The sequence below is a fragment of the Amblyraja radiata genome, chromosome 19, assembly GCF_010909765.2.
Source record: "Amblyraja radiata isolate CabotCenter1 chromosome 19, sAmbRad1.1.pri, whole genome shotgun sequence".
NCBI lineage: Eukaryota > Metazoa > Chordata > Chondrichthyes > Rajiformes > Rajidae > Amblyraja > Amblyraja radiata.
The window spans coordinates 41,001,722-41,026,941 of NC_045974.1; the positions used below are offsets into that span (position 1 = coordinate 41,001,722).

The 25,220-nt window shown below is 40.4% G+C and overlaps 1 protein-coding gene across 3 annotated transcripts in view; it reads left to right on the top strand.

Moving 5' to 3' along the window:
• cttnbp2 (cortactin binding protein 2) overlaps positions 1-25,220 on the top strand; it is a 152,503-nt gene that overhangs the window by 121,565 nt on the left and 5,718 nt on the right. For all 3 annotated transcript variants that reach the window (XM_033038305.1, XM_033038308.1, XM_033038307.1), the window contains 7 exons: positions 6,080-6,267; positions 8,599-8,777; positions 9,602-9,801; positions 12,847-13,029; positions 14,924-14,987; positions 21,160-21,292; positions 23,852-23,956. In XM_033038305.1, the coding sequence (XP_032894196.1) occupies positions 6,080-6,267; positions 8,599-8,777; positions 9,602-9,801; positions 12,847-13,029; positions 14,924-14,987; positions 21,160-21,292; positions 23,852-23,956 (1,052 nt within the window). The remainder of the gene's footprint in view (positions 1-6,079; positions 6,268-8,598; positions 8,778-9,601; positions 9,802-12,846; positions 13,030-14,923; positions 14,988-21,159; positions 21,293-23,851; positions 23,957-25,220) is intronic.

A 25,220-nucleotide genomic window follows, 5' to 3' on the forward strand; every position in this document is an offset into this window, starting at 1 on the left:
CTTCTAAATTCCAATGAATACAAACCCAGTCGCTCCATTCTTTCATCATATGACAGTCCCGCCATCCCGGGAGTTAACCTCGTGAACCTACGCTGCACTCCCTCAATAGCAAGAATGTCCTTCCTAAAATTAGGAGACCAAAACTGCACACAATACTCCAGGTGTGGTCTCACCAGGGCCCTGTACAACTGCAGAAGGACCTCTTTGCTCCGATACTCAACTCCTCTCGTTATGAAGGCCAACATGCCAGTAGCTTTCTTCACTACCTGTTGTACCTGTATGCTTCCTTTCAGTGACTGATGTACCAGGACACCCAGGTCTCGTTCCCCTTTTCCTAACCTGACACCATTCAGGTAATAATCTGCCTTCCCGTTCTTGCCACCAAAGTGGATAACCTCACATTTATCCACTTTATACTGCATCTGCACCCTCATCCAACCTGTCCAAGTCACTCTGCATCCTCATAGCATCCTCTTCACTGTTCACACTGCCACCGTGTCATCTGTAAATTTGCTAATGTTACTTTTAATTCCTTCATCTAAATCATTAATGTATATTGTAAATAGCTGCGGTCCCAGCATCGAGCCTTGCGGTACCCCACTAGTCACTGCCTGCCATTCTGAAAGGGGCCCATTAATCCCTACTCTTTGTTTCCTGTCTGCCAACCACTTCTCTATCAATGTCAGCACCCTAACGCTAATACCATGTGCTCTAATTTTGCCCACTAATCTACTGTGTGGGAACTTATCAAAGGCCTTCTGAAAGTTCAGGTACACTTCATCCACTGGCTCTCTATTGTCCATTTTACTTGTTACATCCTCAAAAATTCTAGAAGATTTGTCAAGCAGGATTTCCCCTTCGTAAATCCATGATGACTCGGACCGATCCTGTTACTGCTATCCAAATGTGCCACTATTACATCTTTGATAATTGACTCCAGCATCTTCCCCACCACCGATGTCAGGCTAACTGGTTTATAATTCCCTGCTTTCTCTCTCCCTCCTTTCTTGTAAGGTGGCATAACATTCATTACCCTCCAATCCACAGGAACTGATCCAGAATCTATAGAACATTGGAAAATGATAACCAATGCGTTCATGATTTCTAGAGCCACCTCCTTGAGTACCCTAGGATGCAGACCATCAGGCCCTGAGGATTTATCAGCTTTCAATCCCATCAGTCTACCCAACATCTTTTCCTGACTAATGTGAATTTCCTTCAGTTCCTCCGTCACCCTAGATCCTCTGTCCCCAGTACATCTGGAAGATTGTTTGTGTCTTCCTCAGTGAAGACAGATCCAAAGTACCTGTTCAACTCGTCTGCCATTTCCTTGTTCCCCATAATAAATTCACCTGTTTCTGTCTTCAAGGGACCCACATTTGTCTTAACTAATATTTTCCTCTTCACATACCGAAAGAAGCTTTTACTATCCTTCTTTATATTCTTGGCTAGCTTACCTTCGTACCTCATCTTTTCTCCCCATATTGCCTTTTTAGTTACCTGCTGTTGATCTTTAAAAGTTGCCCAATCCTCTGGCTTCCCGCTCATCTTTGCTATGTTATACGTCTTCTCTTTTATTTTTATACTGTCCTTGACTTCCCTTGTCAGCCACGGTCAGCTCTTACTCCACTTAGAATCTTTCTTCCTCTTTGGAATTAAATGATCCAGTATCTTCTGGATTATTCCCAGAAATACCTGCCATTGCTGTTCCACCATCATCCCTGCTAGGGTCCCTTTCCAGTCAACTTTGGCCAGCTCCTCCCCCATGCCTCCATGGTCCCCTTTAGTTCAACTGCAATACTGACACTTCCGATTTTACCTTCTCCCTCTCAAATTGCAGATTAAAATTTATCATATTAAGGTCACTACCTCCTAATGGTTTTCTTATCAAATCTCTTATCAAATCTGGTTCATTACACAACACTAAGTCAGTCATACAATTAAAAGCAACAGACTCAAAAACACATTTTAACATGAACATCCACCATAGTGACTCCCACACATTCCCCACTGTGATGGAAGGCAAAATAAAGTTCAAGTCCTTCCCTCGTGTTCTTCCTTGGTCGGGGGCCTCGAGCCCTGTTAACGGGATGATCTTGACTCCCGTAGCCGGTGGCGTTCGGGCCCTCCACGTCGAGGCGTTCAGGAGAACGTACAACTCTTTACAGACAGCACCCTTCGTCAGGATCGAAGCCGGGTCTCTGGCGCTGTAAAGCAGCAACTCTGCCATTGCCACCCCTGAATGTTCATACGTTGTTCAGGAATTTAAAAAATGTAGCCACAAAATGATTTTACACATGCACAGAACTCAATTCAAGTCAAGTCACATTTATTTATATAGCACATTTAAAAAACAACTCTCGTTGACCAAAGTGCTTTACATTTGTTATAAGAATAGTATAAACAAACAAACTACATACATATATACATATAGCCCTCGCTCAGAGGACGTCAGGAACTGAACTGAAATTAAAGTCATTTAAACTTTCTGAATGGCCTCACCCAGTTGCAATTCGGCCTCAGAATGCATTCTCCATTCGTAAGTTGGTTACTTTGGAAAATAAACCCAGAATTCCTTGCGCTAGAGCACCTTTATTGCATGTTCTGTACTTTTTTAAGTGAGTTTATTATACTTTAACAAGGCAAATATTTGAAGATCATTATTAACTTGTTGTGCTTGCTGCAGAAGATAAGTATCATTAAACATTCCTGAAACATTGCTGGAGTAACTCAGCGAGCCAGGAGGCATCTCTGGAGGGAATAGATGGGTGATGTTTCAGGTTGGGACCCTTCTTCAGTCTGATTTTAGAGGAGGGATGAGGCTGGAAAAGAGGGGGGAGGGGGCCGGACAAAGCCTGGCAAGTGACAGGTGGATAGTGAGAGGTGCCAGAGATGGTCCAAGTGAATTTGAGGGCAAGTTAATAGTAAAGTTGATGAAATCGATGAGATCTGCATGAATTCAAGGGGCAACCCCAGTGCAATTGTCAATGCAGCAGAGAGAAGGAGCAAGGAGATTAATTAGGTATAATGTTTTTGAGCATATTGATTGCTTTAGCTGCTAGGTGATGTAATATTTTAGTCAAAACCTGTATTGGGTTAAATAGCATAGATGGAGTATGGATGTAATAGGACAAATGGAAATTCAAAGATGATAATTAACTATTGACAATTCAATATAGCATGAATCATTAGGAACATAAGAACAAGTATATACCCTTTTACCTCCTCCAACGTGTTCCACTTTTCAATAACAGGTCATGGCTCATCTGTGACATAACTCCATGTATCTATGGTCAACAAAACCATAAAATTGAGACAGAAAGGTAACATTTCATCTAGGATCAAGTGCCATTTTTAGTTTATGGAATGAGTTCCATATTTCTACCAACCTTGTGTGTATATTTGTTCCCAACTTGTTCCGTACTGCAAGACACGTCCTTGATTTCCTCAACCAACAATTACGTTTTCTTCTCTACAATATTTTCCCCTTCTACATTGTATATAAGAAAATTATTCCTTAATGTTCTAAAGTGTAAGCAGCACAATCTTAATATGTAATATGCCTTTCTAATTTGGACTATGTGGATCCAGTTGTCATTCTGATTTTTCTCCAATTCATCCTCCAAACTCAATGATTCTATGCTTCGTAAGATATCCAGAATTGCTCAGTTCTCATTCAAGCTTTATACAATTGTATTATAACTACAGTTGTAAAATGGTGTATATTCTAATATTTCAAATCTCTACATAAAAGTCCGTGCTGCTTTAGAAGTTTTACTGCTTCTAGCTTTTCAATATCTGCAAAGTACTCTGTTCCATCCTTTTTAATCTGAAATATTCGGAATAATCTGAAACATTCTGGTCTTCTGCTTGAAGACATGACATAAAACCATTGTAAAGAATATCATCTAAATCTCTGAAGGTGTGTTGGTAAAATCCAAACTTGGAAATTATTCAAACACATTTTATTGTCCAAACTACCATTCAATAATGCCTTCATGGTGACTTTAAATGGAGTTAAGAATTTAGCTCAGTTCAGAATCTAGTTCTATCCTCTGCTTAAATGCACATATAAAAAAATGTTTTATCCGAATGTGTGTGTTTTCCCTGTGTTAATGCCTATGAGATTTGTTTAAATAGTGAGGCAAATTAGAAATTCATCCATTCCATCCTAGTGTGCCACAGAGGGAGGTATTTAACCCTTTGGAGCCCATGCCAGCTCCCAACAGATCAATGCCATTAACCCTGTTCCTGTCTCTTTATTCTCCTCCAGTCAACAATGTATTCTCTTTCACTTACAAATGCCTTTAATTATTTTGCTACTTAAGTCACATAAAGGAATAATTTGAGAACCAATTAACCTACCAACCCTTTGTTAGTGCTAATTAAATAGTGAATTGAAAGAATGTTCATGCTTCAAATATGAATGGTTGGGAATGAGCATTCAAATGTTCAGTACAAATAAGACATTTTGTTTCAAGAAAAGGTGAAGTAAATTGTGCTAAAAACTGCTTAATTTTTGAAATTTAAATAGAATTTCCACATTTTTATTGTGTGCATTAAAATCAATCTCACAGGACCTCTGCTGTCATAGTAACAGCTTGAAAAGAAAAGTTAATACTAAAAGAGAAAGATAGTCTTGTGTCTCGAGAAAGATATTCTTTCAATCCGCACATTGTGCAGTCACGGTGGCGCAGCAGTTGAGTTGCTGCCTTACAGCGAATGCAACGCTGGAGACCCGGATTCAATCCTGACTACGGTTGCTTTCTGTACGGAGTTTGTACGTCTCCCTGTGACCTGCGTGGGTTTTCTCCGAGATCTTCAGTTTCCTCCCACATTCCAAAGACGTACAGGTTTGTGGGTTAATTGGCTTGGTAAATGTAAAAATTGTCCCGAGTGGGTGTAGCATAGTGTTAATGTGCGGAGATCGCTGGTTGGCGCGGACCCGGATGGCAAAAGGGCCTGTTTCCGTGCTGTATCTTTAAACTAAATTTTAAAAATGTGCATCCGATCTCTCTAATTGCTGACCAGGTTCAAATGGGGTATTTAGCACATGGTTTAGGAAGGGTTAAGTATATGTCGAACTTGGGTGAATGAGAGGAACAGGGAGGACATGTTGAAATAAAGTTGAAAATGCAGCAGGGAAAGCATGAAAGAAAAGAGTGCAGTTAATTAATAATGGCTGATACATTCGAACGTTAATCACAGCCAGAGAAAATCTTACACTTGAGGTACTTGAGGTAGATGTAGGAACAGGTGTGAGAAATTATTGAAAGTAGACCATTATTTACTTGAGAGTGACAGCTTCATATTTAAATAAAAATATAGTTGATATCTAATGTATGTAAACATTAATTTTCTATAGATCAAAAAACACTATTACTTCCAAGAAAATAGATTTCTAATAGCAGTGACAAAGATGAGGCTTCACACTTCAGACTTGATGGTACAGATGCTAAAAAATTGAAATTACAGAAAATATAGGAAATAATCAAAAGATTCAGTTGCATCTGTGAAGGTAGTTGTGGGAAGGTTACTTTTTATCAGAATCATTGTGAAAATTCTGGAGCTGTTCAATTGTCCTCGCTTTTTAAACACGGTTTACTTTTCAAATAGTTCATGTTTTTATGACTCTAGAGGTTCTTCAGCATTATGGAGGTTTTGTGGACCTATGTAAAATAAATTATTAAAAGGTAAATTTTCCACTATCGAGTAGGCAGAAGTTTCATAACATGTGTAGGAAGGAACTGCAGATGCTGGTTTACACCAAAGATAGACACAAAATGCTGGAGTAACTCAGCGGGACAGGCAGCATTTCTGTAGAGAAGGAATGGGTGATGGTTCGGGTCGAGACCCTTCTTTAACCTTCCCAGTCTGAAACGGTCGAAACGTCACCCATTCCTTCTCTCCAGAAATGATGCCCGTCCTGTTGAGTTACTGCAGCATTTTGTGTTTATCTTCAGGTTCATAACATAACAGCACTGGAGAGCTGTAAATATTGGAATATTCATTCAGAATTTTGAGAACTCTTCTTCATAATTATAAAACTATCCAATATTTTGTCACTTCTGCTTTACAGTCAATGGGACTTCAGATATCTATTACTTCCAAGAAAACAGTTTCCTGATAGGGACAATGACAAAGATGAGGCTTCAAAGTTCAGACTTGATGGTGCAACAACACTTTCGATGGGTACAGCTTCGATGGGATTCGGAGCCCATCACTAATCTGCTTCAAAGATTCCTTAAAAGACAAATCATTCACAAGGTAAGAACACTTATGTTCTGGTATTGATTTGTTGGAGTGATGATACAACAAATTGACCTGATTTTACAGCAAGTTAATGAAGTAACTTGGTTTTAGTTTACCTCCAAACATGTTGTGTGGCTGCTGCAAGTAAGAATTTGATTGTTCCACTTCAGTATATATGACAATGAAACCGTCTTGACTCTATTCACTCTTGAAATCATTTCACATTCGTGACTTTAAGTTGCTAATTTAGTCTTCATGTGTCCAATGTATTAATAGAGTCAATTAGGGCCATCGTTTACCCCTTTCCTTATTCGGAAACATTTTGAGTGCTGTTTTATATAAACATCTTGCATCCCATTCTGCTACGGAAAGCTCCTTTGCAAACCAAAGATTGGAAATGTTGTAAATTTAATAATCCATCTGTAAAATTCCTTCTCCAAATCTCTAATCGTAACAATGTCGATAAATGCAATTGAATCCTAGATAGCTATGCAAATGAGTAAAATTTATCATTTTAACTTTTAATTAGCCTCATTTATTTCAATCTGCAATATAATTAAAATTGGGAGATCTGAAACAATTAAATAAATCTTTGCTTTATATCATCAATCTTAAAGACTAAGTTGTCTGTAGATCTATTGTTCTATTAAGAATTTTAATGAGAGGTTGTCAAAATTAAGATGAATAATGATCCTTAAACGCATCTGTGTATTAATTTAATCTATATCATGATTACAGGGTTGGATGATAAAGTCAGCCGTGGGCTGCCCTGAAACATCTTTTAGTTAAGGTTTCTGAACATTGAGGTTCTTGATTCTATCCCTAGTGCTTGCTAAGTTACCTAACACTAACTGAAGTGCACCACGATTATCATATTACCATTGAATGGAAAGGCAGCTGGGTTATCATTGCTGTGAAGTTCATTCTGCACGTCGCCTATGAAGACTGTATTTAGGTTAACCCAGACTGTTCCCGTGGAATTTCATGTAAGTGAGTGTCGAGGTTCCTATGGAACTTGCCAAGTTGAGGTAGAACCATGTCAGCATCAGTGGAACCATGTCCCCCAAAAGATTGCAAACCTTCATGAACAGAGGCAAGGGGTTGGTGTAGAATCAACAGGGAGAGTTGAAAGGGGAAGAAAATCTTTCTTGTGTGTATGAACATTTCATTCAATCCAACTCCTGGTGTCGCAACAATTGTTGGGCTGCATTTTGCTTGTTGACAAAGATAATTTTCCTTTTCCAGCATTGTTTGCTTTCAGTTATCGCGGTGGGATGCACAGTGTCCGGCACTGTCTAGGTCACCAGATAGTTGAGCAGTCAATCACATTGAAGAATTCCCACTGGCACCAAATCAGGCAGCAGAAGAGTGCACCATTTTATAGCATGCCACAGACCTACTTGTAAAAATGGGATCAGATAAATATCCGTGAAGAGGAGAACTATCATCAACTTTAAAATGTATTTAATAATATCTACTGGAAGTATTCTGCAAAATAAAATCATAAATGACAATGATGAAGTATATTGTTTGACACTCATCTCCTAACAAAGGATGTTCAGCTTGTGTTACATCAACAATAGATCGTGAACGCATGAGATTTATCACAGAATCCCAATGATTTCAAGAGGGACAGATTTCTATGGAAGAATCGGAGTCACTGGAAACATCCCAGATTCCAGTGGGATACCGTAAGAATGTATAGTTTAACACAGAAATGCCAAGGTTATGATAGGTAGATCCTGTAGGTGCTTATGTGGCAGAAGCTGGTTGCGAACCTGGATAAGAACAAGCTATCAATAGAATTACTGCCATTTCTGACATTTTTGTAGCCTTTACTTGGTCCCATCTGCTTACCCACATCGTGGGGTTAGCTGTCAGTGAATTCTCGTAGTTATTAGGGTTCACTCTCAACGCAATAGTACCAGGATCAGTTTGGATAGATCTGATGCCATGCTGTTTGCAACTTTGCACCATCTGGATCCCAACACAACCTGCACATCAAAGAAGGTGATTACAGCATTGCATTTACAACGTTGAGGCTGGTCCTAGTAAAGGCTACAAATAAACTGTCAGGAATGGCAGCAGCTATTGATGTCTTGTTCTTATCCAGGATCGCAACCAGCTTCTGCCGCCTTAGCAACTAGAGGATCTACCTACCATGACCTCGGGATTTGTGTGTTAAACTCCATTCTTGCAAATCATGAATACTGCAAGTATAGCACGCGGTGATATTAACGCAGGTTTCAACCTCAAAATCTGAGACACTAGAATTCTAATCAAATACTCTGTGTGTTATGACATATACTTCGTTGATCACATAAAAGTAATGCCAATACTTTTCAGTTCCAAGGCCAGTTACCACCTCCAACTGATCCAGTACGCAAGGCTGTCCAGTGGGTTTGCACAGTCTGGTACCAGCTGAATTCCTACTTGTCCCGACTAGGAACGCCTGAGGCATTGATGGGACCAAGACATTTCTTTTCCTGTCCGATCATACCAGGCCAGGTGCAGCCTATAATGAGGTACATTTCTTTTTCCATGCATTTCATTCTTTTAAATAGTCATGTATTATTAAAAATAATTGTTTGTGCTACTTCACTTGTATATCATAAGGGGGGGGGGGGACACCGCGGGAGTTGGTTCATTGGGTGCGTGTTAAAAGAAAGTCATGTTTGGATTGCAGTTGGAAGATTGATATTCACATAATAATAATGACAATACTTTTCAATTCCTAGGAATGTTCAGTGCCTTCAGGACTGGAGAGTTGGTTATTTGTATATGAATCTTTTTTTTTTCCCATGTAAATCAAATCATAATTTGAGGCTGGAATTTGTCCAAAATACCATTTAGACTTTATAGATGCAGCGGGGAAACATGCCTTTCGGCCCACCGAGTCCTTGTAACGATTTTTTTTTAAAACTATGATTCATTATTTATTAACTATGGCGATAGATGTGGCCCGCCATCCACTCACAGACATGGGTCGTGGCCCCTATGCAGAACAAGGTTGCCCACCCCTGTGTTAAAGGGATACATCGCAATTCAACACTATTCTTATAAATCGTGTATACTTTTTATTTTGTTCTTCAGTCATGGCAAAATTGGTACGCTTGAATTTATTGCTCCATCTTGATTCCCTTGAAAGTATCAAGAGGACATTTTTGAACTGTCGTTAGCCTTGTAAGGGTGGTTCATTCATCATAGTTTTATGATATTTGCCCAATGGTAATAAAGGAAAAATGAAGTAAGTTTGTGCGAGGATGACATGGTGTTCTCATAACATTGAAGTTCTTTGCCTCTGTACAGTTTGCTGTACCTTGACATTTGTTTTGTCTTCAATTTACAGGTGGATGGCCAAGTTGTGGAATAATGTGATTGCTCCCAGAGCAGAAGAAGCCATATTTTCCAGGGCTTCAGTTAAAAGGTGTCGACAAGGGCAGCCTGTAAATAAGAGCCTTAATCAGGGGCAACAGGCAGTGGTCAAGGCTGCTCTGAGCATCTTGCTTAATAAAGCTGTACTACATGGCTGCTCTCTGTCTAAGCAAGGTAAAATAGAGAATAAAGAATGTGTGATCTATGCAAAAAGAATGTCACTATGCAGTACACACATGACAATACTGAATTGAACCACTGAATTCTGCCTGACTATATAATAGAAATCTTAAAGCTCTGCCCAATACTATTTGACATTCCATTCTGAGGAAACAAGTTCTGACTGTCTATCTGTGCTTCTCATAATTTGCTAAACTTCTATCAGGTCACCTCAGCTTCTGAAGCACCAGAGAAAACAATTCAAGGGTGACCAATCTTTCGTTTTCGCGAATACCCTCTAATCCAGGCAGTATCATAGTACATCTCTTCTGCACTCCTCCAAAGCCTCCACATCCTTCCTGTAATGGGGCAACTAGAACTGCACACAGTAGTTCAAATGCAGCTTAACCAAAGTTTTATAAAGCTTTCTGTCTCATGTGCTCAATGCTCCATGTCTACCCTGATGAAGGCAAGTACACCATCTGCCTTCTTCACCACTTCATTGGCTTCTGTTGCTACTTTCACAGGGCCGTGGCCTTAAATAAGGGTAGAATCCAGAGGAATCCGCTTCCTCTGGATTCCAGGAGGTGGTTTTGATGGTGACTTGGGATGTTGTTGTTTCTCTATCCCACGAGGTGGGTATCTGCATAGTGTTGTGGTTTCCTTGCACCCCAAAGAGTTACTCGTGAGTTCATTTGCTATTTGGTGCAGCTCAGTAACAATATTATCAAAGAGAAAATATGATGAATGTGAGTTGCAGAGGTGCCAGGGCAGGTAAGAAGGGGAATGACATGGATAGGAACGCTCTGCTGGGTGCTAGCATGGGACAGATAAGAATGTGAGTAACCTGTTAAACTTGAGCAGGGTTTCAACAAGGTGCTATTCCACATAACCTGGCCAATATACAGTATATTCCTCATTCAGCTCATAAAAGAACAGATTTACGGACACTTTTAATTTCAAGTAACCCATACTCCGAGTGCTCTCCTCACACACAATCCAACTGTGCACCTAGTTCTTTTCTCCCATTCCTTGCTTACACCCCAGTGGTATGAATATTGAATTCTCTAACTTCAAGTAACCCTTGCTTTCCCCCTCTCTCCACCCCTCCCACACCCTAGTTTCACTGTCCATCTGATCAACATTACTGTTTGTGTGCCTTGTTGTCACCTTCCCCTCAGCCATCAATTAACTATTCTACATTTCCTTGATCACCGTCTGCTTTGATCTGTTCTTTTCACACCTTATATTATTTTTGTACCCTTCTATATCTCTAGTTTCCCTGTGAATGATGAGGTTTCCAGAAATGCTATGCTTTTGATTAAACCTGTATCATTTTGCATCTCAGACTCAACACCTCTGACCTATAGAATGTATGTTTATTTGTTTTGCATGCTATACAATCAAATTGACACTACTATACATAAATACAATCAAGCCAGCTGCCAGTACAGTAGCAAGGAGAAAGAGAGAGGAGTATATTTGCCAACGTATCAGTTCCAGAGACAAAGTCCAATGTCCGCAATTGGATAAAGGTGAATCGGACAGTACCCTAGGACCGTTCAAAACCTGATAACAGAGGGGAAGAAGCTGTAGGCTGAAGAAGTCTAGTGATGTGTGTCTGGTGGGAGCAGGGAGAAGATCTGACTGTGATGGGACAAGTCTTTGATTATGGTGGCTGTTTTTCCGAAGCATCATGAGGTATAGATAGAATTGACGTTGTGCTGCCAGCAACCTTGAGTATTAAGATAGCTGCCACTTGTGGAGATGCTTGTTGTTAGGAGTTGCTGTGTGTGCACCAGTTTGAGGGATTTTATTATCGTATCCCCTCAATTTTGTACGATACGATACGACAGAACTTTATTCAGCCCCGAAGGGAAATTGATCTATTTGATCAATTGATCAACTGCCTACTAACATACTGTTGTCTAGATCTTGACTGCATTGCAGGTCGTTGATCAACTGGGTATTTTTCATGTCAAATCCAAAAATGGTAATGTGACAAGCTTTTTCCCCATTGGGGCTTTAACTGCAAGTGCATATATTCTGCCCAGCATGAGTCACTGGACAAGCAATCCAATGTGGCTTTATTGGTTTATTCCCTCTCTGGCAGGAACACATCAGCTATCCCATTTGAGATCTGCAAACTGATAATTAACTGAGAATCAAAGTCAGGACCATGACTATGCCAACAGAATCATTATAGAATCAAACAAATTAAACAATTTATCCTTCGTCCAAAATATAATCATTTCACAGCATTCTGCTATGACAGGGGTCTGGCTGGCCCTGCTGGCCCTGCCTGGAACTGCACATTCAGATATCAAGCAAGTTGGTGCCTGGAGGTTTATTATATGTGTATGTACTGCACTGGGTAGAATACAAAACAGTTTTCCATCGATGTGCCAGTTTCTCTGGGCATCTTTATGCACAGTCAAATTCATATTCTCAGTAATGAATTGCTTCAAAAATTACTATGGTGTTATGACCACTTTTTAACACTTAATATCCTTTCTCAAAAAAACTATTAATACGAAAGTATGATCTTTATACTCTCATAAGTGGAAATATAAAGATTAATTGTGCGTTCTTGGCTGCTGTCATGTGGTGCATCATCAAAATGGACCCTTCAGCCCACCACACCCAGGCCCACTATTTTGCCAACCTACACCAACTTCATTTGCCTGCTTTTAGATTGCAGCCTTCAATGCCTTGAGGCCGATGGTGAGGGCTTTCAACCTTGGGTACCTACTGCCAGACAGGAGCAGGGAGAACAAGGAATTTGAGTGTTGGATTATGTTAGCTGTTTTTCAGAGGCAAGGTGAAGTGTAGCTGGAGTCAATGGTGGGGAGTCTGGTATGTGTGATGGACTGGGCTACATCTACAACTTTCTGCAATTTCTTGGGGTGAGCTGTTCCGTAACCAAGCTGTGTGGCAACCCGACAGTGAGCTTTCTATGGTGCATCTGTAGAACATTTGTTTCACAGTGAAAGAGCATTCTAGTCATTTGTTTACACATCTCAAGGAAGCATGTCACCTCATTGAAACCTCTAATTACAGAACTTGAACAATGTGCACCAGAATTTCACGGGTGGAGTTTTCCATTGACCATTTTATCCAGTTACAAGACCAGCAAAAAGACAATTGAGAATGATGCTTGGCGAAAAGTGAGCACTACACCTCGCAAGAAGTCTTCCCACTCCATGTCACAGTCATGGAGCAAGCTCAAAGGGAAACGGGATGGTAAGCTTCACTACAGTACCATACACCTTTTCTGTAAGGATTCGGGTATTGCTTACATTCTCCTTTGTCTATGATGTTCAGTCACTGCATATCCAGCAAAGCAAAGAGCGCCACAATTTAAAAAAAATTGCCTGAAGCCAGAAAAGTCACCAATTCCGTCTCTCCAGAGATGCTGCCTCACCCGCCAAGTTACTCCAACGTTTAGTGTTTATCTACAATTTTTTTTAAATTGTGTACTGCCAGCATCCTTTATGGATTTACAACTGTTGTTGTTTATGTACTGTTATGAGAATACACCCCAGATATGAATTTCAAGGAGAAAGTTGGAAATCTTAATGGGCTTGTTAATACTGTAAGCGTCAGTTAGTACCTCGGCTAATCTCTGAATCACGGAATGGATACAGCACAGATAGAGGCAGTTCAGCCCGTTGTCCATTCCAGCACTCTGGAAAATCAGTCCTGCTGGTGCCACTGACACCGTATCCTCAAAGAATCATTGACTTCTGCACATGTGTGTAAGTCTAACTCCTGTTATCTGAAGTTCAATTATCTGTTCCATCTGGGCGGCATGGTGGCGCAGCAACAGTGTTGCTGCCTTACAGCGCTTACAGTGCCAGACCCGGGTTCGATCCCGGCTACAGGTGCTGTTTGTACGGAGTTTGTACGTTCTCCCCGTGACCGGGTGGATTTTTTCACCGATATCTTCGGTTTCCTCCCACACTCCATAGTTTGTAGATTAATTAGCTTGGTATAAAAGTAAAATAAAGTAAAAATGACCCATAGTGCAGGATAGTGTGTTAATGTGTGAGGATCACTGGTCGGTGCGGACTCGGTGGGCCGACGGGTCTGTTTCCGTGCTGCATCTCTAAACTAAACAAAACAAATCTGAGTCGCTATTAAGGGCAGAGCCTCCCTGAAGCAAAGGTCCAATTACATTTTGCATGCAATTGCTTCATCTAGGGGATGAAGCAAAGCATATTCTTTTCAATGGGGTTCACTACCCTGTGGCGAAACCTAATTGCTTTCCTTATTGACTTCCTTCCTTTTTATTTGTTAGTGTTTCAATTCATTTACACTATTTAATAGTTTTTTTTTAAATTGATAGTTTGCATTAGGGACCTATACAGGAGGCACCTCCCCAGGACTCACAGACAATGTGCACTTTAACCACATGTGATTTTTTCTATTACAAATCTCAAATTGTGGAGCACAGAGGCAAATAAATAAATGATGGGTCTTTGTCCCAAACATTATGGAGGGCACTGTGATTGTGCTTGTTATGGTAGGTTTGGTTCAGGTTCAGGTGCACTTTATTACTGTCACGTGCACCATATTGCAGTGAAAAGCTTTGTTTTGCATCCAAACAGATCAGATATACTATATGTAATACAGACAAGTCAAACTCAAGTATATTAGATAGAGCAAAGGGGAAGAGACAGAGTGCAGGATATAGTTCTCACCAATGTAGTGCATCAGTTCCATAGACAAAGTCCAATGTCCACACTGGAGCAGAGTATGGGTAGACAGTGCCCGAGGTTCTGTTTAAATGAACCCATCGGAGAATATAGACACAAAAAGCTGGAGTAACTCAGCGGATCAGACAGCATCTCTGGAGAGAAGGAATAGGTGACGTTTCGGGCCGAGACCCTTCTTCATATGACAGTCAATGCTCAGTTTATGGAGATGTATGCAGGTAACTCCCTGAATAGGGAAGCAGTCAGGGGTCTGCTTGCCCAGCTCTCCATATCAAGAAAGATAATTGATGGGTGGGGACCATGAGTAATGAGCCCAGGCAGCAGGCCAGCTTCAGGTCAATCCCACCCAATGACCAAATGGCTGAAGAGTAATCTGCACAAAGTATGCAAACTGTAACAGTATCTTTCTCTTTGAACAGGTATTCAGCTTGCATCGGAATTGCCGAAGAGCTTCAACAATTTGAATGCTGCAAAAAGACAGCAGTAAGTTCAAGCTGGAAAAGGCACTGACAAATGTTTCCTCTAATTCTTCACTCATATCCTAATGAAGATGATAAATCATACAGAGTTTAATTGCTTCCTGCTATTGGATTTCAGACTGTTTTATTTAATTTTTGTGAAAACTTGAAAGAAAATAGTCAGCTCATCAGCAGTTGTCTCAAATGAGGATTTCATTTGCTCACTGCCATGAGTTTTAAACATTCACTGTAACAAATCAAATTGCAACTTGATAGAATGATTCTAGCTGCGACAAATTTCAAAAATAATATGCATGTGCAAAATGCTAAATGAATGGCAGATTCTGACCTGTCTTTTCAATTTAAAAAAGGGTAATTACTTCATGACATTGATTGTCACGAATAAATAATTTGGCCAAACTTGTCTTTGAAGTTTTGCTGCAGTCATTATACCTGTCTGTTAAATAACATGCTGCACAATTACTGTTATATACAGTGCCCTCCATAATGTTTGGGACAAAGACCCATCATTTATTATTTTGCCTCTGTACTCCACAATTTGAGATTTGTAACAGAAAAAAATCACATGTGATTAAAGTACACATTGTCAGATTTTATTAAAGGCCATTTTTATACATTTTGGTTTCACCATGTAGAAATTACAGCAGTGTTTATACATAGTCCCCCATTTCAGGGCACCATAATGTTTGGGACACGTGGCTTCACAGGTGTTTGTAATTGCTCAGGTGTGTTTAATTGCCTCTTTAATGCAGGTATACGAGAGCTCTCAGCACCTAGTCTTTCCTCCATTATTTCCATCTCATTTGGAAACTTTCATTGCTGTTTATCAACATGAGGACCAAAGTTGTGCCAAAGAAAGTCAAAGAAGCCATTATGAGACTGAGAAACAAGAATAAAACTGTTATAGAGACATCAGCCAAACCTTAGGCTTACCAAAATCAACTGTTTGGATTCAACTTTACTAATCGTAAAGGGACTGGCAGGCCAAGGAAGACCTCCACAGCTGATGACAGAAGAATTCTCTCTATAATAAAGAAAAATCTGCAAACACCTGTCCGACAGATCAGAGACACTGTTCAGGAGTCCGGTGTGGATTTGTCAATGACCACTGTCCGCAGAAGACTTCATGAGCAGAAATACAGAGGCTACACTGCAAGATGCAAGCTACTGGTTAGCCGCAAAAATAGGATGGCCGGGTTACAGTTTGCCAAGAAGAACTTAAAAGACAACCACAGTTCTGGAAAAAGGTCTTGTGGACAGATGAGACGAAGATTAACTTTTATCAGAGTGATGGAAAGAGCAAAGTATGGAGGAGAGAAGGAACTGCTCAAGATCCAAAGCATACCACCTCATCTGTGAAACACAGTGGTGGGGGTGTTATGGCCTGGGCATGATTGGCTGCTGAAGATACTTGCTCACTTATCTTCATTGATGATACAACTGCTGATGGTGATAGTATAATGAATTCTGATGTGTATAGACACATCCTATCTGCTCAAGTTCAAACAAATGACCGAGGTGAGAAAAAACTTTTTCACCCAGAGAGTTGTGAATTCATAGAATTCCCTGCCACAGAGGGCAGTGGAGGCCAAGTCACTGGATGGATTTAAGAGAGAGTTAGATAGAGCTCTAGGGGCTAGTGGAGTCAAGGGATATGGGGAGAAGGCAGGCACGGGTTATTGATAGGGGATGATCAGCCATGATCACAATGAATGGCGGTGCTGGCTCGAAGGGCCGAATGGCCTCCTCCTGCACCTATTTCCTATGTTTCTAAATGCCTTAAAACTCATTGGCCGACCATTCATTCTACAGCAAGACAATGATCCCAAATATACTGCTAAAGCAACAAAGTTTTTCAAAGCTAAAAAATGGTTGATTCTTGAGTGGCCAAGTCAATCACTTGATCTGAACCCAATTGAGCATGACTTTTATATGCTGAAGAGAAAAGAGACTAGCCCCCAAAACAAGCATAAGCTAAAGATGGCTGCAATACAGACCTGGCAGAGCATCACCAGAGAAGACACCCAGAAACTAGTGATGTCCATGAATTGCAGACTTCAAGCAGTCATTGCATGCAAAGGATATGCAACAGAATACTAAATATGACTACTTTCATTTACATGACATTGCTGTGTCTTAAACATTATCTTCTTCTTGCGTATGGTGTGCACAGCCTAAATTTGTAGGACAGCTTGTTGTATTTGATTGTGCACACCAGGTTGATTAAATTTGTCGAAACAGGGCGGACCACGTGAAGGTTGCAATCTCCCAACCCCAAACATTATGATGCTTTGAAATGGGGGACTATGTATAAACACTGCTCTAATTTCTACATGGTGAAACCAAAATGTATAAAAATGGCCTTTATTAAAATCTGACAATGTGTACTTTAACCACATGTGATTTGTTTTCTATTACAAATCTCAAATTGTGGAGTACAGAGGCAAATAAATAAATGATGGGTCTTTGTCCCAAACATTATGGAGGGCACTGTATGTGATGGGTCAAGGTTCAGGCTGTGGGTGGTGTAAGTGCTATTTGACGGAGTCTGTGAGGGTGGGTTTTAGGTCACAGACTTTACTGTTGGAGTGGTGTCTCGGATCTCAGAGTTCCCATTGAAGAGCACAATTGGCTTTTGTTTGTTGAGGTTCTATGTTGATTAGTGCCCAGGTACATAGACAGTTTAATTTATTTTTGTAGAAAATGGGGAAATTATATTTGACATTTAGCTTCTTCAATGGCTTTTATTTGCAAGGGATCCTAGAATCATTCGATGAAGCTACCTAGTGACCCATGGTTGCCCCTTGCAGCTGATAATGATGTTAATTCACAATGTCATTACTTTCAACATGAGTGAATGATCAGTGGCAAATTCGCAGCCCAAAACTAAATCTGGGGGTTGAAAACCTTTCTCACTGCAACTATTTTAATTCAGTGCCAGTTTTCGGCTTTGACAATGCCAATATGTATTCACAATATATTTTAATTATTGATGTGAGGGAACTAGAATATAGAAGAGTACAGCACAAGAACAGGCCCTTCAGCTCACAGTGTCCATGTCAATCATGATGTCTTCTGCCTGCGTGTGATCCATATCCCTCCATCCTCTGCATATCCATGTGCATATTTAGAGCCTCTTAAATGCCACTATCGTAGCTGCCCCCACAACCTCCCTGACAGCTCGTTCCATGCAAGCACCAATCTGTGTAAAAGACTTGCTCCACACATCTCCTTTAAACTTTGTCCTTCTCTCCTTAAAGATATTCCCCCAAGTCTTTGGCATTTCCATCCTATGAAAAAGGATGATTGCGTACCCACCCACACCTCTCATGATTTCACATATAACCTAATTAACTCAACAGCCAACCACAGGCATCAAATGCCTACTAAAATCCAAGTAGACAACATCGACAGGCCTATCCTTATCAATCACCTTTGTCATGTTCCCAAAATATTGCCACAGCCATAAAGCTATACTGACCCTAATTCGTCCATTCTCTTCCAAATGCAAATAGATTCTATCCTGAAGTATCCTCTCCAATAGCTTCCGTAACACTGTGAGGCTCACTGGTCTATAATATCCTGTATTATCTCTACTTCCCCGCTCAAATAAAGCAACTGCATTGGCTACTTCAGTCCTCCCAGACTTGCCTGTGGCTAGAGAAGAGGCAAAGATCTTTGTCAAGCCCCTGCACTCTTCTCTATTGCTTCTCTCAATACCTGGGATATATCTCATTTATCCACATAGGCTTCAAGAGCCCCAGTACAGCCACCTTCTTGATCACAAACTTCCCAAACATATTTGTATTCCCCAAACTGATCTCGCTGTCCTCCATGTCCTTCTCCATGGTAAATAGAGATACAGGTAGTACCTCATCTATGTGGAGGAAAGAACTGCAGATGTTGGTTTAAATCAAAGATAGACACAAAAAGCTGGAGTAACTCAGCAGGACAGGCAGCATCTCTGGAGAGAAGGAATGGGTGACGTTTCGGGCCCTTTTTCATACTTCTTATTGTATTCATGTGTGTTGTATCTGATCTTCTTTGGACACCATCCAAAACACAGCTTTTCACTGTACCTTGACAATATTAAACCTAAACCTAGGATAGAATCAGAGAAACAGGGCAAGGAAGATAATTCAACCCATTTTATTAGAGATGGCCCTTTGAATCCCGATGGTAAAATTTTTGTGCATGACAATGCAAGTTCTTAATCTTCACTGATTTGTCTAACTTGAACCTTTTTGGGAATCGACCATCACTACCTTTTCAAGTGGAACGTTTCAGCTCCAAGCAGCTCTTGGTGAAGGCATTTCTTCTCCAGTCCTATGCTGTTGATTTTGAGTCAAATGTCACGGACTAAAGAGAATATATTTCCCCATTCAAAGGAAGTAAAAAGTAACGAGGTGGAGAGGTTCAGTGAGGGAAGCCCTGAGTTTTTGTATGAAATTCCTTCCATAAACTTCAAATATCAGTTGGATTAAAGTCATGGATATCCAGGATAATTGGGGGATGCATCTTGAAGGATTGAACGGCTGAAAGACATCACAGACAACAGAGATGATGGTACAGTCTGAATCAAATCAACACAATCTGTCTGTTCTTTCACATCTCTTAGTTTCTCATCATTGAAGTTGTATTTTAAGTATGTCATAACCTTGACTGGATTTTATCTGCTACTTTATTGCCCTTTCCACAATGTTTCATGCACACCTCTTTATTTCCTCCTCCCTCAATTTAATTATTATGATTCATATTTTAATTTAATCGACCTATTTGCACGCCAGACTCTCTAACCTGCGCTCTAATCATTGAGTAAACAATGAAAGAGGAGATTTGGCAATATTTTGTGGGCACTGCTACCCTCTTCTTAGCTCAGAATTTGCTCTTCATCATGTAATCAAGAATCACATTGGGCAGCTTCTTTGGAGAGAAACGACGATAATGTTTCAGTTTTGACTTCTTTTATCAGCACAAATTAAGTTCAGCTTGTGGCAAGAGTAAAGCAACCTGGATCCATCAAACCTGCTAATCAAGGAATGCTTAAACTGATATATTAATGGTTTAAAAGTTCCACGAGCTACACTGAATTAATTCTGAAAGGTTGTTCAGGGCCTTTTTTGTAGAGTAGAATTTATATTTATAACTCAATTTGGTAGTGCAGAATTCACACAAATCTGGTACATAGATGTAGCAACATATAGCAAGTAATTCACAGAGCTAACAACATTGTCATTTATTGTGAGGGAAATTAAATACAAAAATAGGGTGGTTATGCTTCAGTTACAAATGGGGTTGGTGACTGTGTAGAATATTGGTCTCATTTAGGGAAGAATGTAAATATTTTGGAAAGAGCACATTGATATTTTACTAGACAGGTACTGAGAATGGACAAACTCAGCGGGTGAGGCAGCATCTATGGAGTGAAGGAAATATGAAACGTTACCTATTTCCTTTGCTCCGTAGATGCTGCCTCACCCGCTGAGTTTCTCCAGCATTTTTGTCTACCTTCGATTTTCCAGCATCTGCAGTTCCTTCTTAAACATTGAGAATGGACAAGTTGCTTTATAAGAAAAGATTGGACAGACTGGACTTTGGTTTAGAAGTGTGAGAGGCAAGTTGATTAAAGCACAAGACCCTGAGGTATTTTGTTTAGGTGGATGTAAGCTTTGTGTTTCTTCTGTGAGAGTCTAGAACTAGGGGACACTGTATACAAAAGAAAGGGTTGCCCATTTGCCACAGAAATAGTGTATTATTTTTGTCCTTAGTCTTTGGAACTCTTCAAAGGACAGTATGGCCAGGGTATTTGAATGTATTTAAAGTCGTTTTTGATCCATTAAAAAAAAAACAACTGGGTGAAAAGTTACCCAAGTTATACAACAATGTGGAATTGAGAATGCAAACAGAATTGCCATGGTCTTATTTAATGTAAAATAGATCAAAGGGGTCAAATGACCAACTATTTTTACATTCAGATGTAAGCTATGTATTTGCTTATGTACTCAAGCTTGATGTTACAGAATTTGAGATCAGGAATTCTTGACTTTTCACACTATTATGTATTTTAAAAATAATAAATTTGTTAAGATGACTGTGACATCTTACAAAAATAAGTGAACAATTTTTTTAATTTCTGAATGTCTTACCTATTCTAACTCTAACCTCAACTCTTCAAGTTCCCTCGAGAGTAATCCACTGAAGACTTCAGATCTAGACCCAGGATTATCTCTATACTCTGATGAAGATGATGACCTCATCAATGAACTCCAGAGTATGTGCTTAAGTAAATCAGAATCTGATATAAGCAAGGTAATAATATGGAACAGTCAGTCTGCATGGTTTATTTCATCATCTTGCACTGTTCTAACATGTAACTTGCATTATCCAGACTTGATAGTACTCTTACATTTTAGTGATGAAGGACTATTTTCAAGCCCCACTAAAGCCCTTCAGGGAATATTGCATCCAGTGTTGTAGTGAATAAATGTTGGTGATGCCATCTGAATTTGGAGAATAGTACAGCACAGGAACTGGCCCTTAGGCCCACAATGAACGGATACTTAAAATGCCTCGGGAAGGGGTGGCAGAGGTGGATACTGTCTATGCCAGAAATCTTTGAAGGTGGCAGGACAATTTACGAAGGCTGTTAAAAAGGCATAAGCGACCTTTGACTGTATTAATGAAGACACTGAGTCCAGAAGGAAGGAAGTTGTTAACCCTTTATAAGGCGCTACAAGTGCTATGAGTGAAGTATGTGACATCTTCACGCCCACGTTGGTTTTGCGTACAGCCTGTCACTGCTGGCGACTCACCAGCAGCCTCACGAGAAGGTCAGGTGCCAGCCACTAGAGCTCAATAACAACTCCAAGGTCAGGTGCACTAAATGGCCTTATCTGCACACTGGTTATGATTGGTCAGATGTAGGTAAAAGGGGCTTCTGGAATAAACATGACACAAGGTGTTCGCTTCGGCTAAGTGTCGTTTGTTCTTTGCTTTCTGTCGTGGGATTCAGTAGATCCTACAACTGGTGACCGCGTTGCTACACGCAACCTTCCACTTACTCACAAAATGTATGACGATAAAAGTGACACGGTGTCAGTCAACTAAGTAAAACTTGACGTCCCAACTCTTTACAACCAGCGCGAGAGCGTGGTTTTTAATACAAGAAGCTGGATTTCACTCCCTCAATGTCACGAGCCAACAGACAAAATTTGGGTTCCTAGCTGCTTGTCTTCCAGAGCAGATCGCATGGGAAGTGGAGGACGTGCTCCCTATTCCTGAAGAAACGACACCATACGACGCTCTCAAATCCGATGTCTTGGAGTGAACGCAGCCCTTGAAGCAAGCCTGCATTTCGGAGCTGCTGGGAGATGATAATCTCGGCGATAGGAGGCCATCACAAATGCGGAGATGGAGCAGGCTGGCGGTAGATGAAGACATTGATGGCGATGTCTGGAAACAGAGGTTTCTCCACTGCATGCCGACTCAAGGTGCAGGGGCACTTGATAGGTATGTTTCAATCGGCCAGCATAGACGAGCTCGCAAATCAGGCCGACATTGTCATGGAGACGACCACTGCGCTTCGGGTTGGCGAGTACTGAAGGGCCTGTTTCCGCGCTAAACTAAACTCAGCTCCCTGTGCTACAGTGGGACCAAACCCAGCCCAGCCAATCTCTGTGTAAACCACCACTTCAGACACCGTTCTAGTGAACCTCTTCTGCACTGCTTCCTGCACGATGATGGCCTTTCTACTGTGTGATGACCAAAACAGCATGAAGTATTCCAAGTATGGACTAACCAGCATCTTGTGCAACTGCAACATCACTCTATACCTCTACCTATACAGGACAGCAAACTAAACGTGGCCTTCACAACCTTGTCCACCTGTGTCACCAGTTTTGTAGAGCTGTGAACTTACACCCCAAAGTTCCGCTGAAATGTTCTCATACGTTTTAGATGTTATATGTCAATAGATGAAATTGTAAACATAATGCTTGGCTAATAATGTCTCGTAAAAAAACTGCAATTTTTAGAATTTGATCAGTCATGTTCGTAACTTCATAAAAAAGGATGAATATATGACCCTTTGTAAAATGTGCTATAATTCTCGTAACTATTTACTTTTAAATGAATGGGAAAATGTATTAAATCCCCTGCTTTGTCTAATTTTACATATTTATATTAAAAATAGTTTATTATGGTAAAAAAATGTAAAATTATTGGGATTTATTATTATTGAAAAGGTTGTGAGGTCTTGTTGCAGTTACATAAGACGTTGGTGAGGCCACAATTAGAGTATTGGGATCAGTTGTGGGCGCCAAGTTATAGGAAAGATGTTTTTAAGTTGGAAAGGGTACAGTGAGGATTTACAAGGATGTTGCCAGGTCTCAAGGGTCTTAGCTATAGGGGGAAGTTGAGCAGGCTGATACTCTATCCCTTGAAGTGTAGGAGGATGAGGGGTGATCATGTTGATGTGTACAAAATCATGAGAGCATTAGATTGGGTAGACAGTTTCTTGCCCAACCTAGGAGAATGGAGAACCAGAGGACATAGGTTTAATTGTGAAGGGGGAAATATTTGATAGGAATCTGAGGAGTAACTATTTCACACGCATGGTGGTGGGTGTATGGAACAAGCTGCCGGAGGAGGTAGTTGAGCCAGGGACTATCACAGCGTTTAAGATTACATTTGACAGGTACATGGATATCACAGGTTTAGAGGGATATGGGCCAAACGCAGGCAAGTGGGACTAGTGTAGATGGGACATGTTGGTTGGTGTGGGCAAGCTGGGCCGAAGGGCCTGTTTCCACACTGTATGACTAAACTTATTTAATGTTTTTTTAAATAGCAGTGGTCTCTCTTTTACAGATTGACACATCAAAGGATCTTTTCTTTATGATTCCTGGCTCTCAGAGTGATCAGTCATCCATAAGGAAGCTGAGAGATCACACTGTTCACTTACCAGCACCAAAGGTAATGTCAAGTGATAACCTTGATGTTCATTCGGTGACATAAAGGAAATATTTCACCCTTGTCATCCAGCTTTAGGGAATTAAGGACAAGGAAATTACCAAGAAAATGTTTCGCCATTTATTGACTGAAGTTTGGTTCCGACCCAAAACATCATCTGCTTCTTGCTCCAAGATTCAAGCATCTGTATTCTCCTACGCATAAACTATTTATTGAATCTTTTCAGACTGGATGCAATATTGGAATAGATCAATAAAAATGCTGCCCCATGATGTATTGCAAAATGGCGAGTCATTCCAGAGGGAATGTAGAAACTGAATGTCACAGTAGTCAGTACTTTACCTTCTCCACAATGCCTGTGAAACCATGGATGTGGTGAACCTGTGGAACCCTGACCCTGCCATGTGAGGAAATCACTGGTATCCTGCACAATGCTTAACATTTACAACTATGAAGCTGTTTAGTTCAGCCTTGATTTTATCAACCTATTAGGGTTTCATGCACCCTTATTCCCAAATGAGTTTGAGCTGCCTACAATTGTGGGTCTCCAGAAGTTCTCACTATGCAGACAGTCATATTTGTCCCAACTTCATATTAGAAGATATGTTACTTGCTTTGCGTTATGAAGGCTTTATGAATATATTGCTCTTTGCTTATAGTGTTTTTGTTGTTCCTATGACAGATTGCAATTGTTAAAGTGGAACTTGTTAATGTGTGGATGTGATGCCTCTACATATTCAAACCAAAGCACTGGCTATTAATCAGTTTCAGTTGCTAATATACTTGTCAGTTTTTGTTATGGTTTTTGCAAAAATAACCGAATGCTGACTATTATTGCACTCTCGCCCGTCATCAGTAAAACTATAAATGCTCATGGAGCATTTAATTTATTCAGGCAGCTGTTTCATAAATCATACAATCATAATCATAGCACGTATATGTTGACAGAAAATATGCTTCTTCCAATCCACCCACTCCTTCCTGTCAACCCTCGGCCCAATTAACATACTCGATGCTTTGATCCAAGCTCTTAAAACTTGAAGATTATTAGTTTTGCCCAGCTCGTACTTTAACTCTCCTTAGTTTTTTTCAAAGAATGCTTTAGATCTTGACCCTGTGTGAAATAAATTTTCCTCATCTTCCCTATGAGGATTCTGACAACAATTTTGTTTCTTTGACCTTTAGTTATTGACCTGTTTAGAGTTATAGAGTGATACAGTGTGGAAGCAGGCCCTTCGGCCCAACTTGCACAACATACCCCAGCTAC